This window comes from Ooceraea biroi, chromosome 5 (assembly GCF_003672135.1).
Source record: "Ooceraea biroi isolate clonal line C1 chromosome 5, Obir_v5.4, whole genome shotgun sequence".
Lineage (NCBI taxonomy): Eukaryota > Metazoa > Arthropoda > Insecta > Hymenoptera > Formicidae > Ooceraea > Ooceraea biroi.
The window spans coordinates 15,160,211-15,187,618 of NC_039510.1; the positions used below are offsets into that span (position 1 = coordinate 15,160,211).

Genomic DNA, 27,408 nt, shown 5'->3' on the forward strand with positions numbered 1-27,408 from the left:
GAAAAATTGAAATATGTTCTCGTTATTTATGAATTCCCATCGTCGATGAACCAAAGAGAGAAGAAAAAAGTTGAAAAGTGCCAAAATGGTGGAGCTTAGAACACAAAAGTACGATTTTTAGGCAAAGTTGTTGAACTTTTTCATGCAAAAATAATTGTTTAACTTAATGTTTTTATGAATATTAAAGGTTCATCGACGATGGGAATTCATAAATAACGAGAAAATATTTCAATTTTTCAGTTTGGATGAAATTTGGAGGCAGGAGAATGCTCACCAATTTACAATGCCGACTGCACTAAGATGCCTCCAGGACGACCTCTACAAGCGATATATTCAAATCAAAAAATAATTTTTTTTATCTTTAAACATGTACTAATAAATGCATCAAAGTCTTATAATGATCCGCTGTATAGTTTCTCCAAAAACGATTCGTAAAATATACCTTATTTTCAGCGTTCTAAAGCAGGCTCCCCCCTTAACCGAGCAACAAAGGAGTATACGCAAATTTCTTTTGTACTCTTGAATATTTGACAACAGTGGATTATTTCTGATCTTTAGGAAATCTGCTATGTGTTAGATATAGGATCCTCGGGATCGTCCAATATATTATTCGAGACCCGCGATAACAGCCGCAGCTAGGAAAGCGGCGATGCAAATTCTAGATCGAGTTTGACTCGATCACGGACCAATACCGCAACGATATTACTTTCTGGTCACTCCACGGTACATCTCGAAGATCGTTTCCATCTCGCCAGGGCTACGGAGAAGTACGTAAGGGGAGAGGAGATCTGCTTCCGCAGCCCGGAAGCAGGATAGAGCGAGACAGACGGACGGATCGGCCAAGCGGCGGGTTTAATTTCCGGTCGGATAAATTTTGAAGTGGCAAAAAGCTGATCGCAATTCGATGGAAAACGCCCCGAGAAAACGCTGAGAGAGAACGTTTATATAAACATCGCGCTTAGAGGAAGATAAATAAAACGAAATATACCGGTGGGACAGCAGTTCCGCTAAATCGAAGTCGTAACGCGACTCGTTTCAAGAGATGTTATAATGCATCAGGGTTATTTTCATGGAATATTCTCTCCGCTCACCGAGATGTTTTCTTCGATGCTTGTTTTCCTAGGCGAATTTTCTGATCTTTCCCGTTTGAATGTAAACCGTGCACTGAGAAAAAATGTAATTGATCTTACGAAATGTTTTGTCACGGGCTGCCAACAAAATATATACTTATTTCAACAAGTTATATATTGAATCAAATATATAATTGTTGGATTATAATTCTCATGTGTGTGATTACACATCCATATCCATAATCCAAGAACTACATATTTGTTTCAACATATAACTTGTTGAAATAAGTATATATTTTGTTGGCAGCCCGTGACAAAACATTTCGTAAGATCAATTACATTTTTTTCTCAGTGTGTGGAAAAACGGAAAATTCATGTTTATGCGTCACTTTGTATTAAGTAACGCAAAACTTTGTAAACTTTCTTTGAGTTTAGTCAACAGTGTCGGATTTTGTTACTATTTAAATATTTAAATATTTGTCGAAATTATAATGACATGATTTCAATAATTTTTCAACTTTCCTCTTTTTTATTCGAACGTAACAAATTGCTGACCTGATTCAGCCAATAGCTAGTTTGATGATGAACAATTACACGGTCTGTGATGTTCATAATGTTCGGCAAATGCAACGTAACTGAATAATGTATTAACGGTCGAGCTATGGCCTATCGATATCGCATTAATAATTAATTCAGAATATTAATCACAACTGCACGTTGAAAAGAGAGGCATGACTGTTACGATTAAAAATATAAAAGACAATGTCGAAAAATGAGGAAAGCTAACACTTTTACTAAAATCGGATTTTGTTAAAGCTCAATTATTTCGCGTAATTTATGGCACGATGTGCGTATTGTACAAAGAAAAGACAATTAGGCAAATGCAAAAGAAACAGGATTAATGGTTGTTTCCAATCTTAAAGAAAATTTTACTTTAGAAATTACTTAAATTTATCTTGAAAATAATTCTTATTTCATCAATAGTGATCTGAGAAATTATATTATTTTTGTCTACATTAATGCGCAAACGTTTAGTGTATAATAAACGTTCTCTTATTTTGAGATTTTATAATATTGAAACGGGCAATTTAATAACGTAAAATGATAATGAACTATTGAGTTTGACCAACAATTACTGCAGTTTCCGCAGGTACGTGCAATATAAAATATATTAACTAATTAATGAGTAATTTATTTATGGATTAATATTATAATAGGATGGATAATTTATCGACGCGTTTACTATTTGATCAGTTGATTCCGACATTATCTTCATATTTCATTATTAATTACTTGTAATACTAAAGTTGTATGTCTATTACATGTTTTCAATCCAGAAAACTAGATCAAGTCTATTCGTAAATAATAATATCGTCAAAAGTTGTTTCTAAAGAGATTTCTAAAGTTTCCTTCAAGGAAGGAAACTTTGCAAAGTTCATTCATAAAGCATTTAATATTTGAATTTATCAAACAATTTGTTGTCGAAAAGATACGTGACAATTCTGAAATACTTTATGCACGTATACGCTGTACAATGTCTATGAAACGCTGCATGGCGTCAAAATGGCAGACCTCCCGACTCTTACGTTTCAGGGACATAACTTTTGATGAAACGTTCGTAATATCTGTACTTAACGCAGGGTCAGCTAACTGACTATGATCATACTTAATGTTTATGTGGACGCTATTATTCGTTGTGCGACTCTGCAGTCTTCCTTTAATTGGCGAAAGCTAATAAAAGCAACTTGAGCTTGGTTAATCAGCCAGATCCAACAGAAAAGAATCATCGGTCGCGGTTCGCTTGACGACCTTCAACATCAAGATTCTCCCTCAGACCTTCAAGATCCTGCGAATGCATTTCCGGTGCCGCGGGAAACGGTGCGGAAAACAATTTCATCGGCTTCGTTGTCGCTAATCAGCGCTTTGGCAGCGCGCAAACGCTGATGAAAAATTCTCATTGAGATCCCGGGACCCTTTTTCTTTCGCGGCAGTCACCACCCTGCCACTACTATACCGCTGCTGGCCGAACAATATCCTTTCTTCGCGACGACGTAGAAAATCGAAAAGTCGGCCGGGAGACAGGCGGAAGAAAAGGCCGAACGAGAGCTAAAAAGGAGACGTCCCCATTCAGCAGTAGCTTAACGATCTATCCTTTTGGAACGACGGCACATCCTCCGACGCTCCCGCAATCTCCTTGTCTCGCTCATCCACCACATCGCCATGTCTTTCTTTATTTCTCTTTCTTTCCTGCTCTACTACCTTATTCTTCGCCGTTTCCTTCTTTTTTCATTTCGTTTTACTCCGTGTTCCTCTTTTCTTCTCGCCCTCGGCAACGATTTCCAACTATTCGAAAGGAATTAAGCCCGGAAGAAATAAAGATATATATCAGTTGAATGATCTCGTTTCAACCATTTAACCAACTGAACCGTTTAATTACGTGGAGCAGCGAACAAACGTGTAAATAATACAATATTTCAATATGGCATCTTAAATATGTAATGTGTAGTAATATGTGGCATATAATAGATTCATACATGACAATATTGAAATGTATAATCTCCGTAATTTTTTTGGAACACACGAATGAATAATTAAACTGACAATTTGAATAATAATTACTTGCTAAACGGAATGTTCCATGTATAGGATATCTTTCTCATCTGCCCTCATTGATCTTTTTCGGGATTGTTTTCTTTCACGGAGAAATGTATCCGGCTACAGGGCGAATGTTAGTCTGATACCGCATTCTATGTATAAGGAGGCTGTTAACGAAGCGAGAGTTAATTGCACGATTGTGTTTCAGCGGAAAGCACAGTATTATGCGGAAATACCTTCGTTCTTCGCCCGGAGTCGTTTATGAATTCGCATTGTGAGCAAGACTCGTAGCGCAGATTCAAAAGCGGCGAAAGCTCGAAAGCCCTTTTGATATATTGATGCCTTCCGCGGCATTAAGCGTATTTTCAATGCATAATGAGTATTTTTATACGCTCATTACATCTTTTAATGCAGGTTTTGCAGAAGGCGTCTCCTTCTCTAAAGTTTTAGCGGATGCTAAAGCTCGAGAGGCATTAGAATTAATTCACATTTGTAAAGAGGAATAAAGAGATACGTTCGTAATGACTCTACCTCTCTCTTTTATGGTCAGAAGGTCGTTGCGTAGACTGTAGATATGTAAATGAGTCGAATACAATTTTTGATTCATATTCAAGTCTAATTTCTTGTATAATGTAACCATTCCATTCGATTAGTTCGATTGATAATAAATAATATAAAAAGAATCACTAAGAAATCGCCTGTGCAAATGTGTCATCAATCACAAGCGCTATTGCGCTTGAACATTTGTAGCTATTGCGTTAATACGCTTACTTTTGCATCCGTGAAATATGAAAGATACATTTTTTATTCACTGCATACATAGACGTGCAAAGCCCTGGAAATTGAATTTCAGAACGGGAAAAATACAACAAAACCTCGAAAATTCATTGCGCTGAAATATTATTGTTTGAAAATGTCACTTTTCGGTGATATTCGACGGTACACGGAGAGAGCTTTCTCTCTCTGGAAAATCACAGTTTTCAAAATCAAAAGAACAGAAACTTGAAAAACAACGAGAAAACATACGCAACTTAACAATTTCGTTGTGTCATATATTCCTTCTTTTCTCCTAAGTCTAGGTACTCTTTCAGGTATTTAGTGCAAATTGATACTTAGAAACGATTACATCGTAGAGATTTTCAAAATGGATGTAACGCTTGTGTATCTTCACTCCTTTTTCCAAAAACGTGTACTCCGATTTCTAGCTTTCATACCGGGAAGATTCGACGGGATATAACGCTCTCGTTCGGACCGCGCTCTGCGGTGTTGCATGAAAACAGAAAGCTTAGCGCGAAATATATCGGGTAGCGATATATCTCGCGCGCGCAGCGCAGTTTTTCCGTCGCTTTTAATCCCGCGCGTACCAGCGATGCTATTATTGCCTACAATTCAAGCACACGTTGACAGCCGGCAGTCGATTATTTTCCCCGCGGTGAAACATTCGTACCGCGGTATCTCGTGACCGGCGGCGAAACCCCTCTCTTTCTCGCGTTCGTTAAACACCATCCGAATTTATGCTTTATGCGATCTGACGGTGTAACGAGCGCGAGCGAAACTTTATCGGATTACAATCAGAGTACTCCCCGCGGCTTCGTTGCTTTCGATTCGATTAAAATCATCCCGGGCTTCTATTATCAAGAGTAGTTGGTCTCTTTTTTTTTCTACGGCAGCAGCCGTAACTTGCCTCAAAGCAGCGCAGCTTTTATTCGGCGGTAGTAAACAATTTCGTATTACGCTGATTCGTGAAACCTAAATAGCGCGAAACGGCTTTCCCTCTCAGAGTATGATCCGCGATGCCACTTGCACTCATCACGTATAACGAGTCGAGATTTCCTCATCGGATTATTCCCGCTCATTTAAATTTGATAATTTCCAATTAGATCGCAAAAATCGTTCAAAGTGCACATGATTGCCCGACGTGGTTATGCCACGTGCCCAATCATATCTAAATCAATTTGGTATGATTCGGCCAATGCAATGGGGAGAACACCTTGTATTCGAGAAATCCTTTATTTGGCCATGTACTTGAGATCATTTCCGCATTAACGAGCAAACGTGTCGGGTTGATACTTTGGTGCGGTTTTCGTGATATATGTCGGTGATTGCGCGGTGAGGAATGGCGCGCTGAAATTCCAGCAAAGTTTCGTTAACGATGCGCCACGATGGGGCGTCCGACGCGCAAAGAGCGCGAAGTCATTCGAACAATCTCCCTTTACTGTTATCCTTTACGTTCCCCGTCGTTCTTCCCTTCCCGCGCGTACTCGAGAGACGTGATTTCACGACACCGCATTTTACGACTCATGCAACCGAATTATACTCTTGTATAAACGCGTTATCCGTCGAGATAACAAATGGCACATCCTTTTCCGTTGCTTTCTGCAAATGTTGGTACACGTTGCCAAAAAAGCGATGTAAATAAGATACTTGAAACATCATCATTCGTAATGAAAATTAAACTGCAATTCTCGTGATATAGAAGTTCTTGACGAGCATGTTTCTTTTGCGAGACGAAAAAGTGTCTATTTTTATATTCATCCGGCGTATTATGTGATCTTTATATACATACGCGTACGCATACACACACGTGAATTCCGTATTCACGCACGTGGTAGCACACACTGTGCAAGCAAGTCACGCAATAGCCGACCGCACGCGTAACGAAGCAAAGAAAGGGAACGTTTAATTAAAAAATTCCTCGAACAAATTGATTCGTTTTGCTACGGTATTCACGTATACGTAGTTAAACGGAACAATTCGATATGCCATTTCTAGCACAGCGCCTCAACCGAATAATTATAAATCTGTCGCTAAAAACTGCATTGCGCTAAATTATCGGCACGCTATTTGGGGCAGCTGCGACTGAAAGCGCGATAATCCGTGACATTTTGCAGAAACCCTTTTTCCCGTCCTACCAAATCGCGACTGTATCCAGAAATAGGATGTTTCTCGATATTGCACGCCGCGAAGGATGCATTCTCCTACACACGAAATAAGAAAGAGAGAAGAACGTGGAATCGACCCTTCTTCCTTTGCCCGATCTTCCTTCTCTTCCGCTTTTTTCTCGCATCGACAATGCGGGAAAAATCCGTCCACCATCTCGAAGCGAGTCATGAAAAGCGTTCCCGGGCGAGAGGGGTGGCTGAAAAGCAACCCTCGTATTAGTAGTCGTATACAAAGAGCCTGGTATTCGTTCTATCGTTGATGCGGATACGCGAAATTCACGTATACGCGACATTGCGGCTGCGGTTTCCGTGAATGAAAGCGTGCAGGCACCACCGTGCACTCACTCACGTGCACGTACACGCACGCACGCGGTACCGTACAATAATTTTGACGTGGTTCGCGCGCGCACGTTCACGGCCGCTCGAGATAAATGAAATTCATAAGACGGGAGGTATCCTTGAGACAGGACTTTGCCGTGCCGGGTGGGTGCAATAGTTTCGCGCAAGGCGAAGCGAGAGAACGGCCCGACGGGTTAGTGTGGGGGTCAGGGGGGCTCGTGCAACAAGTGACGTTATTAGGTTGGCGCCGGAGGGTTGCAAGGGAGGGAACGGCGAATCATAATGCATAACTCTTGCCCGTCCTTGTCTTACTGCTCTCGGGTGCGCGCGGGCGCGCGGCCATTCAACTTTTGCAGAATTGCTTGTGCCAGCTTAAACCGAACTACCCCCCGAAGACCGAAGAATTAGCAGATACTCGATGAACTCTTCATGCCAGTGATTTTTGCTTAATTGAAGTAACGCATTTAAGACGGATGTGCATCCACTCGAACGTGTTGTGCAATCTAGTAATACTCAAAACGCGCAATTTGTTATATAATAATATTTAATAATGCGTTATATAGAATGTTACTTGCGTTGATATTACTACGTTAACGAAAGATATGGAAAATATTTCAATTTATGCTTTTATTACATGCACTTTTCATTAAAAAGTTTAATTCTACCATCACGTATAACTGATATAATACGAAATATAATACGAAAAATACGCTCAACAAAGTAGACTACACACAATGATCGCATCATTTGCTCGCGTTTGTTTTAATACAATATTCAATTAAACAGATAGTATGTCAAACGCTAAAATGGGATTTTTTAAGTGGAGAAACTCTTAACGAAGAGATTAAAAAGATTTGTAAGCTTTTCTTCGATCCTGCTTGGCCCGATCCGAATTTTCTTACCGCGAATTTGTCGCGATCTCTGGCTCTGGAATCTGACAAATAATTTTCAGTTTAACAAAAATTGAATCTCAGAGATCAATGATGAACTCCTCTAAGATTTTGGCAAAGAACTCGGCAATTTCCGTGGTTACACATGTCGGCTACCTTAATCTCCCTGATAAACTCGGATTATACGATATCGATGGTGAACTTGAAAAGCTCGTTTGCGCTCAGATCGGTGCCAAGTTACGTCGGACTCATTCGTCCTTGTCGCCCGATATGGTAATCGGTTCGAAGACACGCCGCGTCCTAGAAAACTAAATTCCCATTCCGTTTCCCGATGGTGGTCGCGAATCCCGAAAAGAGACCGTCACCGCAGCCGTCGGCAGCGGTCGTGAAAGACAAAGAGGCTTTATTACGTGGGAAGAGCGATGGAAATTGAGAACGGCGAGGGCGGAGATTGGCAAGGATGCCGAGTGTTCCCGCTGGCGTCGAACGGCAAAGACGACTACCTTATATCCGCAGAACTCGGATTATTACCGCCTAAGACGGTTATCCCGCGTCTCTCCTTTCTTTCTTACAATAGGTGGGAATTCGCTTGCCAATCGTGCATCGTTGTCAGATTCGGCGCGTTGAGTCTTATGAACGCGTTTGCCTAACTTTGAGTTTGTTTTAACCGCAATTTAATTCGCTCTCTTCGTACTTTCCTCGCTGTAAGTTTATGAAGAATCTCCTCGATTAAACTGGGTAACTCAATCAAATCGCTGTTCAACATATTTAAGAATTTTCGTTTCTTTCTACCGCCTCTCGTGCTTCCGTGGCTCTCAAGTTTCACTCTCAGCAGCTATGGTGATTGGAGTATGTCTTGTACAAAAAGACAAGTGTGCGATGAAAGTACGGATATAAAATCCATACCCCTTCTATGTCGATACATCTAATATTAAGCGTCATGAAGCTTCGATCTCGTCTGAGCGCATAAAAGAAGCTTCCGAGGCTGAACGAGATCTTAAAGATATCCCATGATCGAGGTATATCCTACACGCTGTAACGCGCTAACGTGGCAGCAAGAGTGGAAAAGAAGGGTGTGGCGAAAAAGGAAGAAAAGGACAACTCCGATGGACGACAGAACCACCATCGTGCCGTCACGCGGCGATCGTCCTTTTTCCGCCTGGCGGCCCCCTCTGTCTCTCTGTCTCTCGGCACTTGATTTCCGTCTTTCCCCATTTTCCTCTTTCGCTTCGTATCTCTCGTCCCTTGCTCGTCCCAATCCCCATCTTCTTCCCGGAGTCCGCCATTTTTGTTTGTATTTCGTGGTGATCGTGCACCGGAAACGGACGTCCGCGCCGTGAAAAATGGCCGCCGTCGCGCTTCCGGTACGGGCAACGTTCCCCCTTTTGGACCCCCGCGTCCTCGCAACCCCCTGCTCCGAATTCGGCCCTCAGCCCGGACCCGTTTCGTCGACGAAACGCGTTTTATCCGAGCAACCCTCTCGACGCGTTCGTACCTGTCTGCTCTTCACCACTGTCCTGTCCGACTTTGGCCATCGACCCAAACCGTATCCATTTGACGCAACGCGCTACATGCGTCCCTGACGTCCCTGGCGCAAACCAAGCGTTTTATCATAGTTCCGTGAGCTGTCCTGTCGCATGATTATAGTGATCGTCTCCCCTAACACCTTCGCCAACCTGGGTGTCACTATGCACCATGAGAGAAACATCGGAAACATCATGCTCGCTGTGCATTATGCTGAACGTTATACCATACGTTTGACACTGAACATTTCGAATGGAAAATTCGCGCTTTGGATTAATGTAATTTTTATAAGTGATATTAGTGAATCGTTCGTTTAAATTCTTCCCGGTTTAATTTTTTTTGCGCCGTCCGCGATAATTTACCCCTGATTAATTGCCGGAAACTTTATATCAAGAACTTGCCTCTCTAATCCTCATTTTGCTCTATTTCAGGAAAGTTTCAAGAATGTGTTGAACTGATCCCATTTGGACATACACGAGGGTTTTAGGAATGGATTCGACATTATTGCTGCTCCTACTGACCGGTGAGTTAATGAAATAGTCAGTTTCTCTATGGGCAAGCAGAGTTCGGAAGAAATGGCGTGTTGACTGTCGGAGTTATTAGTGTTAGGATCTAGATTTAGATGGGCTTTCATGCGGAGACTATCCGAAAGTCCTGGCAAAACTTTCGCAGCAAGTCCCACTTGTTACAAACTTCGGTTCGGTTCCCCGTTTGCGACAATGAATTATTCCACAATGTTGAGGGAATACTCTTGCCAGATTAAAGCGACGCACAAATTGCTGCTAGACATTTCTCATTCTTATTTCACCTTATCGCCTTACAGCTATTTCACGTTACTGCCTTTCATAATCAAATGGAGATCTCGTGTGATGTCTAACAAAAACATGAGAGCACGTTTACATCTTCAACAATCGTTGGTAAACTGTTTATTCAGTTGCGACAACAATGTTTCTCCTCTTATTAGCATACAGTAAAGGCAAAGTTATTTTCCGTGGGCGAATAAAAGCTTGAAAATCCGTTCAAGAGGTAACAATTTTAATACGCCGCATAGATCGATAACGCACAAACCTACGATATCAAGTTTCTGAATGCATTCTTCATATCGGCGCATTTTCGCCGATATTCCCTCGACTCCTCACGAACACGAGTGTATATAGGGCAGAATAAAATATATATAGTCTCCATCGAAGCGGGAATGTTTGGGGAAAGTGACTTCGATTTGACGCTCTGTGAACTTGCAGAATAACCCGGCTCCACCGCCTCGCACACCCGCCTAGAATCGTGGAGAGGAAGGCGAAAAACGCGTCCGTCCGCGCGGTGAGCGTCTCTACGTGCGCGCACCACGGGTCCACGGTCGATGACCACGTGGAAGGTAGAAGCGAGGACGAATGCGAGTGCGCGACCGGGAAAAACAGAGAGGAGGAAAAAAGAAAGGAGTACGTTTGGTTTGGCAGTGGGCGGTGGGCGTCGAACTCGGGACATCGCGCGCGGATGACGAGTAATCGATCACGAGCACTCTGCCAACACTACGTGGCGAAGAGCACGGTGGTTCTCATTCGGCACGATGCGGAGACGGCTCGTGACGTTCCACCGCGGAACCGGAACTCTCCGCGCGGAAGGTCCGACCGACCCGTGGAAAAATGCGAGACCGAAGAAATCGCGCGCGACTGGCCTGACACGTATCAGGAATCGGTCGACACGGCTTCCTCTGTCGTAATTCACCCCGCGTCTTGGATGATCCGCCTCGATGCGAATAATTCGGGGTGCGGTGACCTCCGACGCGCGTCCAGAATTAGTTCCGCTGAGACTCAATATCTGTCGCTTCATCTCGCCGGAAACCCGCAAGAAAAGCGGGCACCAGAAGCTGTCGCGCAAATCCCCGAGCGTAGCTGAGAGCCATGCGCTGGAGATATTTGCGGACGAGTTCGTAATGCTTTCGCGAAAAATACAGAAACCCCCGGCTGGCAATCCGCTCTCCCCCGCACCCGGTTACCCCGGCCGTCCCTGTATCGATTTCTGTCCGATGGAGTATCGCGATACTCGCCCTCTCACCACCGCTCGCGCTCCTCTCCATCCCCAATCGCCTCTCTTTGTGACTCGTCTCCTCCCCCTCTTTCTCTTTCTCTTTCACTCCATCCGTATCCCTCGTCCTCTCGCTCAATCCCTATCCCTCTCTCGTTTCCTCCGGTGTCCGCGTGTCCCTGTATCGCGATTTTCAATACCACGCGCACACGTGAAGCGAAGGTGGATGTCCAGGCGAGATGGATCATTACTTCCACTGATTTTCTTCCCCAACACCTTATACCTTATATCCTATCTCTCTTCATCTTAAGACACCTGATCTTATAATGGCAATTCATAAAGTAATCAAAAGAACAAACAACAGTTTGGAAAATTTTGATGCAAATAGTGTGCTAATATGTAGTGCGTTTGCACGAAGATATCGCATTTGCAGGCTCTCTTTATGGCCGTGGACGATCTCTCGCGTGAATTAATCTCGCGGCCACGTTACCGGATACCGAAACCGCCATGCAATGAAATGATAATAAGCAATGGACATAACGCGACTGAAATCAAGATCGCGTAAAAGTAAATGCATAACGACACACGCATGATGCGTGTAGATGCATGTGTGTGACTCTATATCACTCATTTATCACTGCATCCGGTGTGCATCCGCGAATCGTCCACTGGTTGGATGGAATTATTTATCTCAAAATAAAGGCTACGTTCGCCGAGCCGAGCAGGATGGATAGGCAGGCATGACATGAACGTCCTGATTTTTGTTTTATCGTTGAAAGATACAACGGTCACTGGCTAACGCGTATGCTGGGGGTCATCGACGACCAGTGACCGACTGGTATTCCACCGTAATGGATCAAATAAATGGCGTTGCGAGCAACAGCAGCACGCTCTTGCTTTGGATTGACGTAAAAATGTAAAACCCATTTTTTTATGAAACATATCAAAGGCAACTGTTATTGACGCTGATATACCAAATCAAATATAAAAATCAATACAGACACATACACTATGAGAATAATTGCAAAAAAAGAAAATGATGAATATTTTTCGATAAAGTCGAGCAATCTTTTGAGAAACTATCTTGAAGATCGATTTAATTGTGTCATGTTGGTCATAATGCTAATGGCTGAGAATTACATAAAATTTTTCACGCCGCATTTTACAGATCAGACCATTTAACTAAAATGCAAAATTTACCTGATGTACGTAACGATAATTCTGTCGCAAGTTCATTTATGGGTCACCTCGAAAATCGTGCCAACGAATATTCCCGACAAAAAGCTCTCATTCGCGTAGTTCTAACGCTTTTATTTCTATCATCTTCTAAAATCGCTTCTCTCTCTCTCTCTCTCTCTCTCTCCCTCCATCTCTCTTTCGTATAATCTTTTCTTTTTCTTCGTTTTAGAATATGTGCGTTATGCTGCCCGTCGCTACAAAGCGTTGAGGATTAAATTTATCACGAATGCGGGAACCTGATGAAAGACATCGCGGATTAGCGTCATGAATATAATATTAATCCCATTATACGAGGGATTCGTTCCTCTTGTCCAGTATGTCACCAATGTTTTTGATATTATTTATACAATGCGGCTGTCACGGAAAGAAAAAATCGCATCTCGGCGCGAGACAGGCTTCCCTACGCTTCGTCCGAAAAAGAGAAAATGCATGTGTCGAATGGTCTCGACGCATCTAGTTACGTCGTAAAAGGGCACGGCACGAGTTGCATTTTGACCATTCGATTTCGACAAAATCGATTTCGAAGCTTCGGAGCAACGGTCGCGCCATCGGCCACCATACCACACCACACCACACCACAGTACGGCACATCAGTAACGTCGGGATTTTAGCGGGCCACGGGGACCACACAGGGCGCGTTGCCAGGGGCGTTAAAATATGTGCTTAATATTTACTCTAGACCACATGGCGAAACGTATGGCTGCCAGGCATAACAAATTTCATTATTAAGAACACTGACGATTCAATGGCGTTTACGATAGGAATATTGGCAACGGATATTATCACGATGGTCGAAAGCACAGAGTACATATATTGTAGTAATAGATGACATCTAAATCTGTATCTTTTGTGTAGTTCTGTGTAGAATAATAAAATCGGTTGGAGAACATTTATAAAATTATTGCGATTTCTAATCATTTTTAATCGTTCTGTAAGTGTGAATTAAATCGATTACTTATTAGAATTACTGAACGTTTTAAAAACTGAAGATTCATTCTTTCCAGGATATTCCAAAAATAAATATGCAATAAAAATATTAACTGTAATGAACAAATAAGACTGTATTATCTGCTAATATTGATTCAACGATCATTTGGAACTGATGCATCCGATTCAGTCATCCGATTCATATGAATCGGAAAGCGAATTGCTATTTGATCGTGAAAATCGATAGGAGAGATGATGCTATCAATATGAAATCACCATTCAATAGGGTATGATAATCGAATGGCAGACTTGACGAGAACTATGGAAATGAAACTATAGAATTGTGGAATGAAATTTTGACACGTGTAGATATCAAGATAATGCCAATTCCTATTTCCGACCATTCAATTTATGGAATGCATTTCTTTAAACAAAAATCAAAGAGGGAATGGTTTATGTTATATAATATTACCATAAAGTAATTGTAACGAATAATCTCAAATAATGAATAATAATATTATAATAGTAATAGTATTGCTAATGACCGAAATAATATATAGAATTAAAACATAAATGAAAGAGGGAGAGAGAGAGAGAGAGAGAGAAAGAGAGAAAGACAGATATTGTCACGCGTTATTCAAGATTAATTTCGACAATATGTAATTTAAAGATATTGTTGCAGAATTGTTTGAAATTACCTGTCATTATTATAATATCTGGCATTATCCAGTGTTATAATATATTTTTATTTATTTATTTCCAATTTACCAGGTATTATTATTTAAAAAAATATAATTTATGCATTTTTATCTTAATTTTCGCATTTTTTCTGTTTCTTATTCAAGTTTGATGTAATTATGTATTAAATACATGTGCTTTAGATAGCTATTTCATAAAACTCAATATATTACACGTGGCTATATCATATTTCTGCGGTTAATGCAGACATAGACTCATCCGTATATTAACGTATATATTTTATATAATAGGAATAATAATTATATTGAAAGCTTATTCTGCAAATACTGGACACCCAAATTTTGTAAAACAGAAGAAGAAAGTACCCGCATTAAATGAAATGTCGAATATACGAGAGAATTATCTTCTGTTTTAATTTACACTGTTCTGATTTACACGAGATATCTCGGATCGATTATTCCCTCGGATATAGGTTTGTATGAAGAGGTAATTGCTACGAATGGAGCAATGCGCGCGTATCTTCTGATATCGATCGATATTCATCCGATTACGTCGCATCGCGCTGAAAACTAATTTCACGCGTGGCATTACTATTACGTTGATTTGATTTTGAGTCTTCCTTGTCATCCCGACACAATTCCTCTATATTCTTTCTCTTCTATTTTCCAGTACGAATCGTGTTATTCGCATTCATGAGTTTTTGCACATCGCTATTCCAATGCTCCGGAAAGGCAATATATCTACTTTATTAAACAAGAATACGATATGTGCGTGCCATTTTTCAAAATTATTCAATATTACGGAAAACACGCCTTTGAGAAAAATTTTGTATTAGTATAGTTTTGATCATGAATCACGCTCTTCCATTTGCAAAGCAAGTTTCGCTTCTCGATTCTTGTTTTGCGGTGAGAAATGAGTTTTTGCAGAATATTCCTACTAGGATTTCTTCATGAACAAAATTGCCTGTGATTGACATAACTTTTTGTATAAAAACAGTTAAAATTAGACACATAGCAGGAAAAACCTTTATATCTCTTTTCAACTTTAATCTCCGAAGCTTGAAGGAAAATTTCGGATTTGGTTCAGCCTGCGGAATCGGCATAGGTCCGCGAAGAATTGGTAACTTCTGGGGCGGAGTACAGTATGGCGAAATATGTATGTCAAGACACCCCACGCGTTACGCGCGTGTCAGCGTATTGCAATTCGAATTGCATTTTCGCCGCGACGGCGTATCCGTCATACGTCGTTTTCGCATCTAATCCATCATGGCATGGCAACCGCGTTAGGCAGCGCGTCGCCACGTCGGCGCAAATGCTCGTTATTGCACGTTAAAGTTCGTTCTGGCTGTCAGCGCGATGCAACAAACGGAGAGGATACGTGCGACGCGCGAGCGTCGTGGTGCCTGAAAATTGATAATCGCGAGTGCAATAACCCCGAATGCGCGAAGAAAACATTTGCGAGCCAGCCACTCGTCTCGACGAAGACGTGTGCCTTGCCTTGCCTTGCGTCGCTCGGTACTCGCGAAATATACGTGAACCTGCCGCTTTCTGAATGATAAACCTTGTCGCGGTTGAACCACCACCGAAAACAGCTTACGCCGAATATTAGGTCATTCCTCGCAATCGATGTCTATGTACGGAACAGAAAGGATTGCGATTTCTCGTCGCACGAATAAGCCATGCGAATTGCATCCGCAATATCGAGCAAGAGCGTGTAACCACGCACATTGCCGCGGCATTGCTCACACAGTTGAGCACTGTGTTAAAAATTCATCAAGCAATTCGCAGCTGCGATGAAGTCGCACATGACAGGAGCGAGGGATTCTGATGCGTACGAATTGTTCCCTTTTCTATCGGTCGTCCGCCGTCGAGTAAATTCATTCTGTCGCGCCGCGAGATCCGCAATGATTTCGAAATGCGACGAGCTTGACCCGGCAACGCGCGATCTCGGAGCTCCGCCTCAGCATTTTAACGCGAACGTGTCACGCAAGATGCTGGTACACCAATACCCTGCAGACATTCTGCGCGCGCCGACGAGCTGCAATATCAAGCTACTGGCAGAATTCGAATTCCTCCAGTCCGTAACTCAAGAGCGTCACTTTTTCTCATGCTCTATAAATCGCTAAAGCCTTGCCTTGCAGACGATAAGTTCAGGTACTCGCCAAGCTGAGAAACGGATCCCGTCGGAAGGGGGAGAGGCGCCGGAGCATTACGACGCACCGAAACATGATGCAGCGTAATGTAATGCAATACATAATGTTAATATGAAAATGATACATATGCTATATTATCAATGCGCAACATGCAAGGAAGAACAAGTATTCGCAAAATAAAATAAAATGTCTCTTTCTCAATAAATCGTCCGTGAAATGGAATAACAAATTGCGTCTCGAGGACAGTGCCGAGATTAAAATGGGAACTACTCGTCTTGAGGAAGATTGATGGAAACCACCTATATCTCCCATCAGCAATCTATTCGGTCGTCCACCCGCGAGACTCACGCGGATGAACGCGTGCCGACGCATTGCCACCGCGATTTTGTCGTCGAGCCGACAGTTAGTTTCTTCCAGCGTTTCACAGTCGTGCAAGTAATGTTCGTTCAACTTGGCACGTGTGTTCGGCGCGATGGGAATCGCATTTCCCGCACACGATTCGCGAATACGAGCTATCTTCCGCCGCACGTGTCGTGACCGTGGAACTCGCTCCTCGGCGCAACGCAATAATGCTCGATTATCGGGGTAGTCACGGATGCAGGGGGTAGAGCGATAGGATGGGCGGGCGGGCCAAGGGTATCAGAGGGTGGGTATCAGCGGCCCAACGGTCGTATATCAAAGCTGCTGGGTGTGCGCTACCGCTTTTCCGCGTCTCCGCCGCTTTTCCTATCGCTTTACCTTTCGACATTCGCACAACTGGCATCGGTATCAAAAGCTCGCGTGCCCAGAACCTCCACTACGGCCGACTCCGGGTAACCGCGCAAACACCCGAGTTCTCGCTCAGGAAAATGCGAACGCTCGCGGAGGACCTGGCTTGCCGATAACAAGGATGGCACGATTCTTCAAGCACGAAAGTATCAGTGAGCAATCGCTTCGTTGCTCGAATCAACCGTGGAATTTTGTTCCCGTCTATGCGGCGTACGATAAAATAAGATTGAACACCAGGGCGAACCAAGAACCAATACTTGCAAAATTTTCCCGCACCTTTTGTATTTCGTTGTGTTTTTAGATATAATTAGACATAAATATAATTAGATATGATTGTGATATCTGATTGTTTTTGTATAACAAGTATTGGGTTGGCAAATAAGTTGGTTCGGTTTTTTAAGGTGGAATAAAATACAATTTTTTTTATACACAAAATAAATTTTAATCAATTATATATTGACCATTTTTATTGATGACTTCTTGCCATCTTTTCACCAACTTCATTATGCCGCGTTCGTAAAACATCTGAGGCTTATCGGCGAAAAACCAATCCAGGTGTCTTTTGACGTTCTCTTCATCCTTGAAGATTTTTCCGTTCAAAGAGTTCTGCAACGACCGGAATAAATGATAATCGGAAGGGGCCAGGTCCGGTGAATACGCAGGATGAGGCAAAACATCCCAGCCAAGACTGAGTAATTTGTTCCGAGTTGTCAATGATGTGTGAGGTCTGGCGTTATCGTGGTGGAAGACAACACCTTTTCGATTTATCAATTCTGGACGTTTTTTGCGGAGTGCTTGGTCCAATTTTGTTAACTGCGAGCAGTATGTGGTTGAATCAATCGTTTTGCTTGACGGTAACAGCTCGTAGTAAATGACACCTTTGAAATCCCACCATACGGAGAGCATGATCTTCTTCGGATGCAATCCTGCCTTCGAGGTTGTTTGTGGTGGCTCGCTGCTGTGTCCCCATGATCTTTTCCGCGTTACATTCTCATAGACGACCCATTTTTCATCTCCTGTCATTAACCGCTTCAAAAATGGATCGTTTTCTTGACGTTTCCGCAGCAAATCGCAGATGGATATGCGAGTGGCCAAGTTGGCCTCGGTTAATTCATGCGGCACCCACACATTGAGCCGAGAAACGTATTCCGGTTGGCGCAAATTGTTTTCTACGCTTATATGAGATATATTAAGTGCTGTAGCAATCTCTCGCACCGATTGGGATGGATTTTTATCGGTGATAGCTTTGACATTACTTGAATCAATCTCGATCGGGCGACCGGAGCGAGGCGCATCATTGACGTCAAAATCTCCAGAACGGAATTTGGCGAACCACTTTTGACATACGCGTTCTGTTAAGGCATCATCTCCATAAACACGGCATATCTTTTTATGAGCCTTTGCAGCTCGTTTGCTCTTCTTGAAATAATAGAGCAAAATATGACGATAATGCACGTTATTTACTTCCATTTTTACAGCTACGCAGCACACACAATATTGATGTTAGTCAAACCAAAATTTACAGAAAGGTTATGTGAAACATGTACTTTCAAATGCACTCTGAAGTTGTGCAATAGTGTCGAGAAAAACAAGAGTGAATTGGAAAGAAGTTGCACCGAAGCAAAAACCGAACGAACTTATTTGCCAACCTAATACTTCAATAGCTTATTCGCGTGCTCTCTTATTACGTCCATGTGTTCTTATTTGCAACAGGAAATAAATTTGATGGAACGTTGAAGGAAAAAACGATTCGAAACCTGTGGATACTGTGGATGTCTCGTTTGAAATTTCTTGCAATATGTCTCCTGCTTCGAATGCCATCTTATCCACCAAAGCAGGCGGTATACGTGCGCATACCACGCATTATATTCATATGCGGTAAAATATGCCGAATTTTAATGAGCTGCGGAAACTGTGTGACTTAAAGTTGGAGTTTATGGGAATTTGGAACTCGCTTGGTAAGCATCGTTGCGCAAAATTTCGCTAAGATGCCGGTGGAACGAGACGGCGGTGTCGATTTCAACGACGAAGTTTATCGGTAAACCGAAGTTCACTGCTAATTTCTCGTCCCGCCACACCTCAAAGTGCGCTTTAATTGCGTTAGACGGGAAGTAAATTACATTAGATTGTCAGCCCTCCAGGATGTAAGATCCGATGCTGGCGGCTGATTGCAGCTTTCGTGTGCTTAGCCGGTGACGTTCAACTTCATTCTCCGTAAAATGGATTGAGAAATAAGATCCGCGATTAATTAAGAGCGTACGGCCAGACCTTCGTTCGGACATCCTCCAACGCGATTACGCTCTAATGACCGAGGGCGGCAAAAAAAGAGAAACATGCGTTAAGCGGAACGTAGATTATCCGGCATAATTGGGAAACTGATTCCCTTTGATAAACCGATTTTCGGATGATCAATCTGAGAAAAAGCAAGTTTGATTCGCCTAGTAAGAGGATACAAGTCGATTATTTTGAAGGATTATACGTTCAAAAGATATTTTGAACGTGAATACAACGTTTATTTTCGCGAAAGTTGCATCATGTATCTTCAGTATCGAAAAATTTCTATTGTGACTTGTTGACTGTGATTGTGACGTCGAAAGCGTATGGTGCTTATAAAATCATGATCTTACGTCATGATGTACCATGTTACTTCAGCTGTCTCATATCGCTTTTCATGGAAATGGACGTAAATACACGTAAGTGGATCCTAGAACTGATATGATAATTTATATCTCGTTGTTAATATAACAGCTCACATATTACATGTACATTTTCAACAAAGCTGTTGGTGCAACGTGTATATCTAAATCAGTAACAACCTATAATCACGGAGAACACTCGTAAACGATAAATGAATAATGCAGATGCAAAACCGTTAATGCGTGATGCATCGAAAAACAGATACATCTCGACCCAAACATCAACCCGCATATATTGTACGTTATAAATATGTGATGCATGTTTAATACATGGTTAATATTCTATCTCTATATGTATATATTTTTATCATCTTTTGTATATTCTTACGCGCGTTTGCATTTCAAATAATCAATTGTATATTAATAACATAATCTTTTCTCGTAGCAGAAATATGCATTATTGTTTCTGTCAGAAAAATGTCATTACCAAGCCGAGTACAAAGTAATATTAAAATTTAAAATCTCATATTTTTGTTTTGTGAAAGTAGCACTTTCCGCACTGAAAATCCGCCCTGTATTTCAATTTTGCAGACAGCAAACGTATCAAATAAATCTCAAATTCCCATGTTCGAGGACTCTAGACCAGAGTACACTTTTCTTGCTTATCGATGCATACGCGTACGTGTGCCGGCATGCTCGGAAACCGGGTCAAAAACAGTTTGACTATCCTCTCGAACGTGTTATGACGCCACTCGAAAACGCTTTGAAAATACGACGCCTATATCCTCCACTGTACCACGCGCGGTTATATTGTAGAACCGTCGTCCGATGCATTTTTCTTGCATTTATCGTCATATAGTTCAGACAACCGTGAGGTAACTGAAGGCTATTGCGAGGAAAGCGTTTAAGAAATGGTCTCGAAAGCCGTATCAGTAATGCCGTCACAATATTGTACTCGGATATCGATTACAGAGTAGATAAAGGGACTTCAAGAATACAAGCGATAAATAAGCTTTCTCAAATAACATTTCATTGTTTGAAAAATATTATTTCCTGAATGATGTAGCTTAATTTTTTCATTTTCTTCAATTGGTACCTCATTTCCTCAGCCAAACCATTTTACGTCGGCAGATGTTCCACATCTAGGACAGACGTTAAATATTTTCTAACAAAAAATATAAACTTTCACAAGATGTCCTTATGATTATTAGCGTAATTGTGTTTGAATTCTGATCACATTTACGTTAGATAAATTATCCAACGCACCAATATAGTCTATCAAATCAGTATTGCTACATTTGAGAACTTTCTGCGCCGCGAGGGAGAAGAGAGGAGGATAAATTGGGGGATAGACGATCAGTTGGCAGGAAGGGAGAGTTAGAGGGGAAGAGGATGATGGAGAGAGTCGCATGGGGCAGCAGCATAATCGGCTTACACTATAACAGCCTGACGGGCGCGTGAACGGACGAGCGGATTTCATCCCCAAAAGCCCCAATACCCCGAAAGCTTCGATATAACCCCTTTCTCTTCTGCTCGCACGCGCTGCTCCGCTCGACTTCGCAAGCGAATGGAACGGAACACGATGCACCGAATCCGTTTGAGTGGAGTAACTATCAGCCATGAGCGAGAACTATGACGAGGTATCGTGCACGAGATAATTAAGGGGGGAGCCTGCTCTAGAACGTTGAAAATAAGGTATAATTTTACGAATTGTTTTTGGAGAAACTATACAGCGGATCATTATAAAACTTTGATGCATTTATTAGTACATGTTTAAAGATAAAAAAAATTATTTTTTGATTTGAATATATCGCCTGTAGAGGTCGTCCTGGAGGCATCTTAGTGCAGCCGGCATTGTAAATTGGCGAGCATTCTCCTGCCTCCAAATTTCATCCAAACTGAAAAATTGAAATATTTTCTCGTTATTTATGAATTCCCATCGTCGATGAACCTTTAATATTCATAAAAACATTAAGTTAAACAATTATTTTTGCATGAAAAAGTTCAACAACTTTGCCTAAAAATCGTACTTTTATGTTCTAAGCTCCACCATTTTGGCACTTTTCAACTTTTTTCTTCTCTCTTTGGTTCATCGACGATGGGAATTCATAAATAACGAGAACATATTTCAATTTTTCAGTTTAGACGAAATTTGGAGGCAGGAGAATGCTCACCAATTTGCAATGCCGGCGACGCGGCTGCACTAAGATTTCTCCAGGACGACCTCTACAAGCGATATATTCAAATCAAAAAATAATTTTTTTTATCTTTAAACATGTACTAATAAATGCATCAAAGTTTTATAATGATCCGCTGTATAGTTTCTCCAAAAACAATTCGTAAAATATACCTTATTTTCAGCGTTCTAAAGCAGGCTCCCCCCTTAAGTCACCATTATGATCATCAACGTGGGGATTATTACTTTTTCCACAGGCGACGCTAGGCTTGATGCTTCCAAGATGGAAATCAGTTGATTCCATCAAAATGGAATCCATCATCCCACTGTCGTCCTCTCTGCAGGAAAAGTCGTCGTTTTCGCGACAGCAAAGTCTGTCGCTTCTTCAGCGCTATCGGTCAAAGCGAATTTTATACTAAAAGCAAATCACGATGCAACAGACGTCTCTGTTTTATTTCCCGTGTCGCATTCCCGACCTAAACAATTTCATGAAAGAAACATCACGACGATGTGGTAGATATGCACGCTTGACAACTCGCAAAAGTTCTCCGAGATACAGAAGAGAAAGGAAGAAAAATTTCGTTCAATGATCAACTAACAAATCTTGGAGAGAACATTCCCGTGGTTTGAGAAAAATCTTAATGCGCCTCAAAGAATCATTTTCATTTGCGGATCTGTTTAAATATCTGTCTAAAAGACGGGCGAACTGTTTCCTTGGTGGAAATGCATTTCTCCTGCAATCAGCAAGCTTTAAAAGAGGATTTTAAAATGAATGCGCTAGTTTTTCCTCGCGCGTCCATTTACGTAGCAATTTCTCGTTGCCTCAATGTCGGAGACATTCGCTTTGACTTACAGCTGCGTGTCGACGCGTAGAAGAATAACGCGACGAAGCTGCTAGAGGCAGGGGAAGTTCCGTCAACTTGAGGAAGAGCAAAGAAAAAGACGGGAAGAGTGGAGGGTAAACCTCTTCCTGATTTAATTAGCGAAATGTACGGAGTACGAGAAACGCCTACCTCCTCAACAACTTGGCGAGCTGAATCCCCGATTCAAAGCCTCATTGTCAGCCACTGTTTTTCATTCCGTATGCAAAATTTTTAGGCCGCAAAAAATTGACCGACGACAAGAAAATCATGGAATCACTACTAATTTAAGACATAAATGCGAAATTATACTCTCACTTTTACCTTATCTTTTCGTTGCCGTCTGTTTCTGAAGCTTCTGAGGCTCATCTAAACGAAGAAGCGAACCTCGATGTTGAGAAACACGGCTATATAAAAAGGACAAAAGAGAATTCTCAGTCGCCGAACGCGATCGAGCGCACGTAAATACGAGAGCGTGGTCTGGAAACAAAGAGCGAACTGCAATAAAAAACTTATTAAAGAGGTCTGGGCAGGCGAAGTCCCGGTAAATATTTGACCGGTCTTTAAACCGCCAACCTCCAAACCATTACGACGAGGCTATAACCCTCTCCCAACTACCCTCTTTTTCTCTTGGCATTTCTTTTATTTCTTCTTTTTCCTCCCTCTCACTCCGTTGCTTCTTTATGAGCTCGCATTACGCCCCGTCAAGGTACAGTTGTATCTTATTTCCGCCTCCGCGCATTTATCCTGGTAATGTCAATTGCGGGAGATATCACGCAAGGGTAATTATATTATATCTAAAAAAATCTTTCGCGTAAAAGTATATTTGTAGAGATGTGCAATAAGGATGATACGCTCGTGCCGTTGAGTCAACAATTTAATGAAAACGGTACGTGCGCGCAAATAAACACAATTATTTAATTCCACTATAAAGACAATGGAATCCTTTGGATCCTCATTTAACTGTCAAACGCACGAAAGTGATCAAATGGAAAAGGGAGAAAATAATTCTCCACAAATAGAAACTTGAAACGTAAAACACGCAGAGGACAATCCCACGCAATTTCCCCGTTCAAATAAAGCATGTTAGATCGAATTGCAAACTAAGCGATTTCGAATTTTGTAATTTACATGCTGCGGTTGCATGCTTCAGTGCGAGCAAGTAGAAATGCGTTCGTTTACTGTACGTCATATCCGTTTTTTCGTCAGCAATATCATTTCACGATCTCGTTTCAATCCTCGTACAATGCATATACGATCCCTTCGAACGAACGTTACTTCATCAATGACTATGGATCTACATCGGCAAAAAGATATCATTATTGTCATGGGACGTATTGTTTCGCGGTATCGAAGCACTTATTGTTTTGAGTATGGTATTGTCGAACAAATGCTCCACATTGTCCTCGTCATTTATAGGCTATAAGAGGCTATAAAGAGAGGTCGAAGCTCATAGCATTGTTCTCGTTCTCCTTAATTCTTTCTTATAGATTCGCAAATGCATTTATATCTCTATCCATTTTGAGAATGCGAGACATTCATCAGATTTCGAGAAGACGGTCCATATAAAATTGGAAAGGTTCTCTCGTATGCAAATTTAATAAATACGATTGGAGACATCTTTCTGCAATAATTTAACTTAATTATCTTACACGTTAATCATATTTTAGCTAACGATATCTCATCTCCAAAATCGTCGAATGATATTATTAAAGGCCGACGATTATGCATAGCATACATCCTTTCTGACGTCAACGTCCACAACTTTGCTCACCGGTCGATTAAAACTTTGTTCTTAACTTAGCGTGCTTTTTACTCTCAGATATTTACGATTTCGCGATTTTTAAAAAGAGCTAATACCAAAGCCGGTCGCGCTACTCAAATCCTCCGGCAATTCCTACCACAGTGCACCCTCATTTTCTCATGAAGTACTACTTCATCTACTGATCAAGTCGCCTGCTTCAAGTTCGACCAGACTCTGCGCTGAGCGCTGTTAGTGGATACAGAAAGTTCTTTGCCTCTCTCCACTTTACTTCCTCTCTCTCTCTCTCTCTCTCTCTCTCTGTATTCTCGTTTGGCATAACGCGACCGATATATCGCCAACGACGGAAGGGTTCACCGAGGGTATTGGGCGAGCGAGGGAGAGCGAATGACAAGAGCGGCGTAACTCCGGCGACCCGGACCTGCGGGCGGTCTCGAGTGTCTTGTCAATATGTATAGTGTCATCGATGTCTCTCTATCGGACGAATCCCCGCGATGCATCCCTACATAATACGCACGGGCGTGCTCACGTATATCACCAGGGATCTCCAATCTACGGGCTGCAGCTTGTACCCAGCCTACGGGAGATTTCTGTTTACGAGTATGGCTTTTTATTCGAAGCGCAGTAATGGAGCTCTTATGTGTAATTAAAATAAATTGAGTTATTTAGTTATTGAATCGTTGACCCATCCATTTCCTAAATTTAACGATTCTAAAGTTGGAGAATCAGGTTTTCACACATCAGTTCTTCAAATCAATCAAGAAGATCTAGTTATTGCAAATAAAATTACCTACGTAAAAATAAAGAAAGATGAAGTCTGATCTCATTTATTTGATCTTTTCTTTTTTATTTTCTTACGTTTATGTCAGAACACATTTACGGATGTCGTGCAAATAACGTGCTATAAAATGCAATTTTCGTTTCTTCATTCGATCCAGTTGATGCGTTAAATAAATCCTGCCTGGCTCCAGAAACTTTGGAAATCCCTGATGTATGGGGATGAGACCGCCCTGCGTGTAGGTGCATTAAACGAGAATTACCCACGTGCATCATATCCTCGAATACGGAGGATATGTGGACACTCGGGACTGTCTCAGATTGCGTGCCACTGCTGCTAAATAATTTTCACCCTTCGTTATACCAAAGCAGAGGCTTGATCGCGATTTTCCCAGCACGATACGAGACGCGAGAACAGGAAACGTCGCTCGCGCGAAGTTACACATCGGAGGTAATAAAACGCGGTGGTAATTACTTGGCCAGACAATCATTAATCTTCATCGTTGTATCGACCGCGTCGGTGAGTTGCCTCTTGCGACGCTCCATCGCTATTAATGAAACGACGTGATATATTCGGACCACGATCTCCCGTGATGAAAGCCTATAAGCCTTATACGCTTCACAGACCAAAATTTTGCATCATCGTGTAAAGATAGATGCATATAAGCTGGCAATATAAATATTTGCTGCACAATAGTGTTCTTTTTATCAGTATCTTCAAACTGATTCTGACTTTCAAGCTGCTTATCTCGTAAACGTCATCCTTTCATTAAAAAGAATTCGTCTTCCTAACGCGACTTCATTTTTCTATCTAATCCAAAAAGAAAACGTGTCATTAAAATGTACACTGATATTTCCTCGTTGCAATCCTCGTTTCTGCTAAATAGCATCAAGACGTTAAACGCACCAATGGAGCAACTGAATGGAACGAGTTCGCTAACCCGAGATCTTCATAATACCGTGAAAAAGCCTTCAGCTTCTTTCTCCTTACGGTGCGTATCCACTATTCGAAAACCGCCAGTAGGCTCGACGACTCGCGACGCATTCACGACAGAAATAAGTGCGGAGTGAAAAGGGCTCCGAGCTCTTTTTACGGAAGGATATAATTGCCAGAAAAATAAACGATCGCAAAGTCTGTTTGCCCACGTCTCTCTCCACCACCCTCCCGCGCCCAGCGAGGCGGAGCTCTTCGTGCCCTGTCTTCTGGCCTCTCGCTGCTACCCTCTCACGCCATAGCTACATCCCCTCGTTCGAGGTATCTTCGTCCTCTTTTATCTCCTCTTTGGTTACCTTCCGTGCATGCTCTACCTACACACCATCGCCGTCGTCGTCATCGTCGTCGTTCTTTCGTCCCCTCGCCGTCTGTTTCCCGCGTTTCTTTCTCGTTCTCATCGACTTCCAACCACCATCATGGAAAAGCTCACTCGAGTCGCGGGTCAACGAATTCGCAATTACGATCTTTCACGTCGACGTGACTACCTACTCTCTCGTCGACTTTGGAACCCTGGCCCTTGCACCATTCCCGTCACACGTACGACCGCATCCGCAGTTGCCTCCTTCCCCTGCCAGAGCCTTGCATCCCGATGCAGCTTCTTGGGATTTTCTTAGTAAATCTATCACGAAAGCCGATAATGCGCGGTGTCGAAACGTTGGTATCCATTTAGTAGAAAACGCATCAATATAGATGAGAACGAGAATAGCAGACGACGTCTCACGATTGCGAATACGATAAACTAAATGCAATTTGCGATATTAAATTTTTGATTCTTTAGTAGAAATTGAGAAAAACATGTTTATCGTTCCTGTTTCGAACCGTTAATGTAATATACACCGTTCTGTCATTTATAAATTGTAGTATTGCTTCATGTTTGCCATACTGTATTGTCAACTATTATCATATTTGTTTCATGTTTTTCTGAGTAAACCGATGATACCCTAATTGATATGTAGACTTAAAATAATATTTGCAACAGACTATCAAGTTTCTGCCTTGTATTCCAAATGCAATAAAACAATTTAGAGATCTATAT

The 27,408-nt window shown here is 41.9% G+C and overlaps 1 protein-coding gene across 4 annotated transcripts in view; it reads left to right on the plus strand.

The window, feature by feature from the left end:
- The window catches only part of LOC105285240 (Down syndrome cell adhesion molecule-like protein Dscam2), a 97,079-nt gene that overhangs the window by 38,098 nt on the left and 31,573 nt on the right, over positions 1-27,408 (plus strand). For all 4 annotated transcript variants that reach the window (XM_011349343.3, XM_011349344.3, XM_011349342.3 and 1 more), the window contains exon 2: positions 9,792-9,883. In XM_011349343.3, coding sequence (XP_011347645.1) covers positions 9,850-9,883 — 34 coding nt within the window. In that variant the 5' untranslated portion in view covers positions 9,792-9,849. The remainder of the gene's footprint in view (positions 1-9,791; positions 9,884-27,408) is intronic.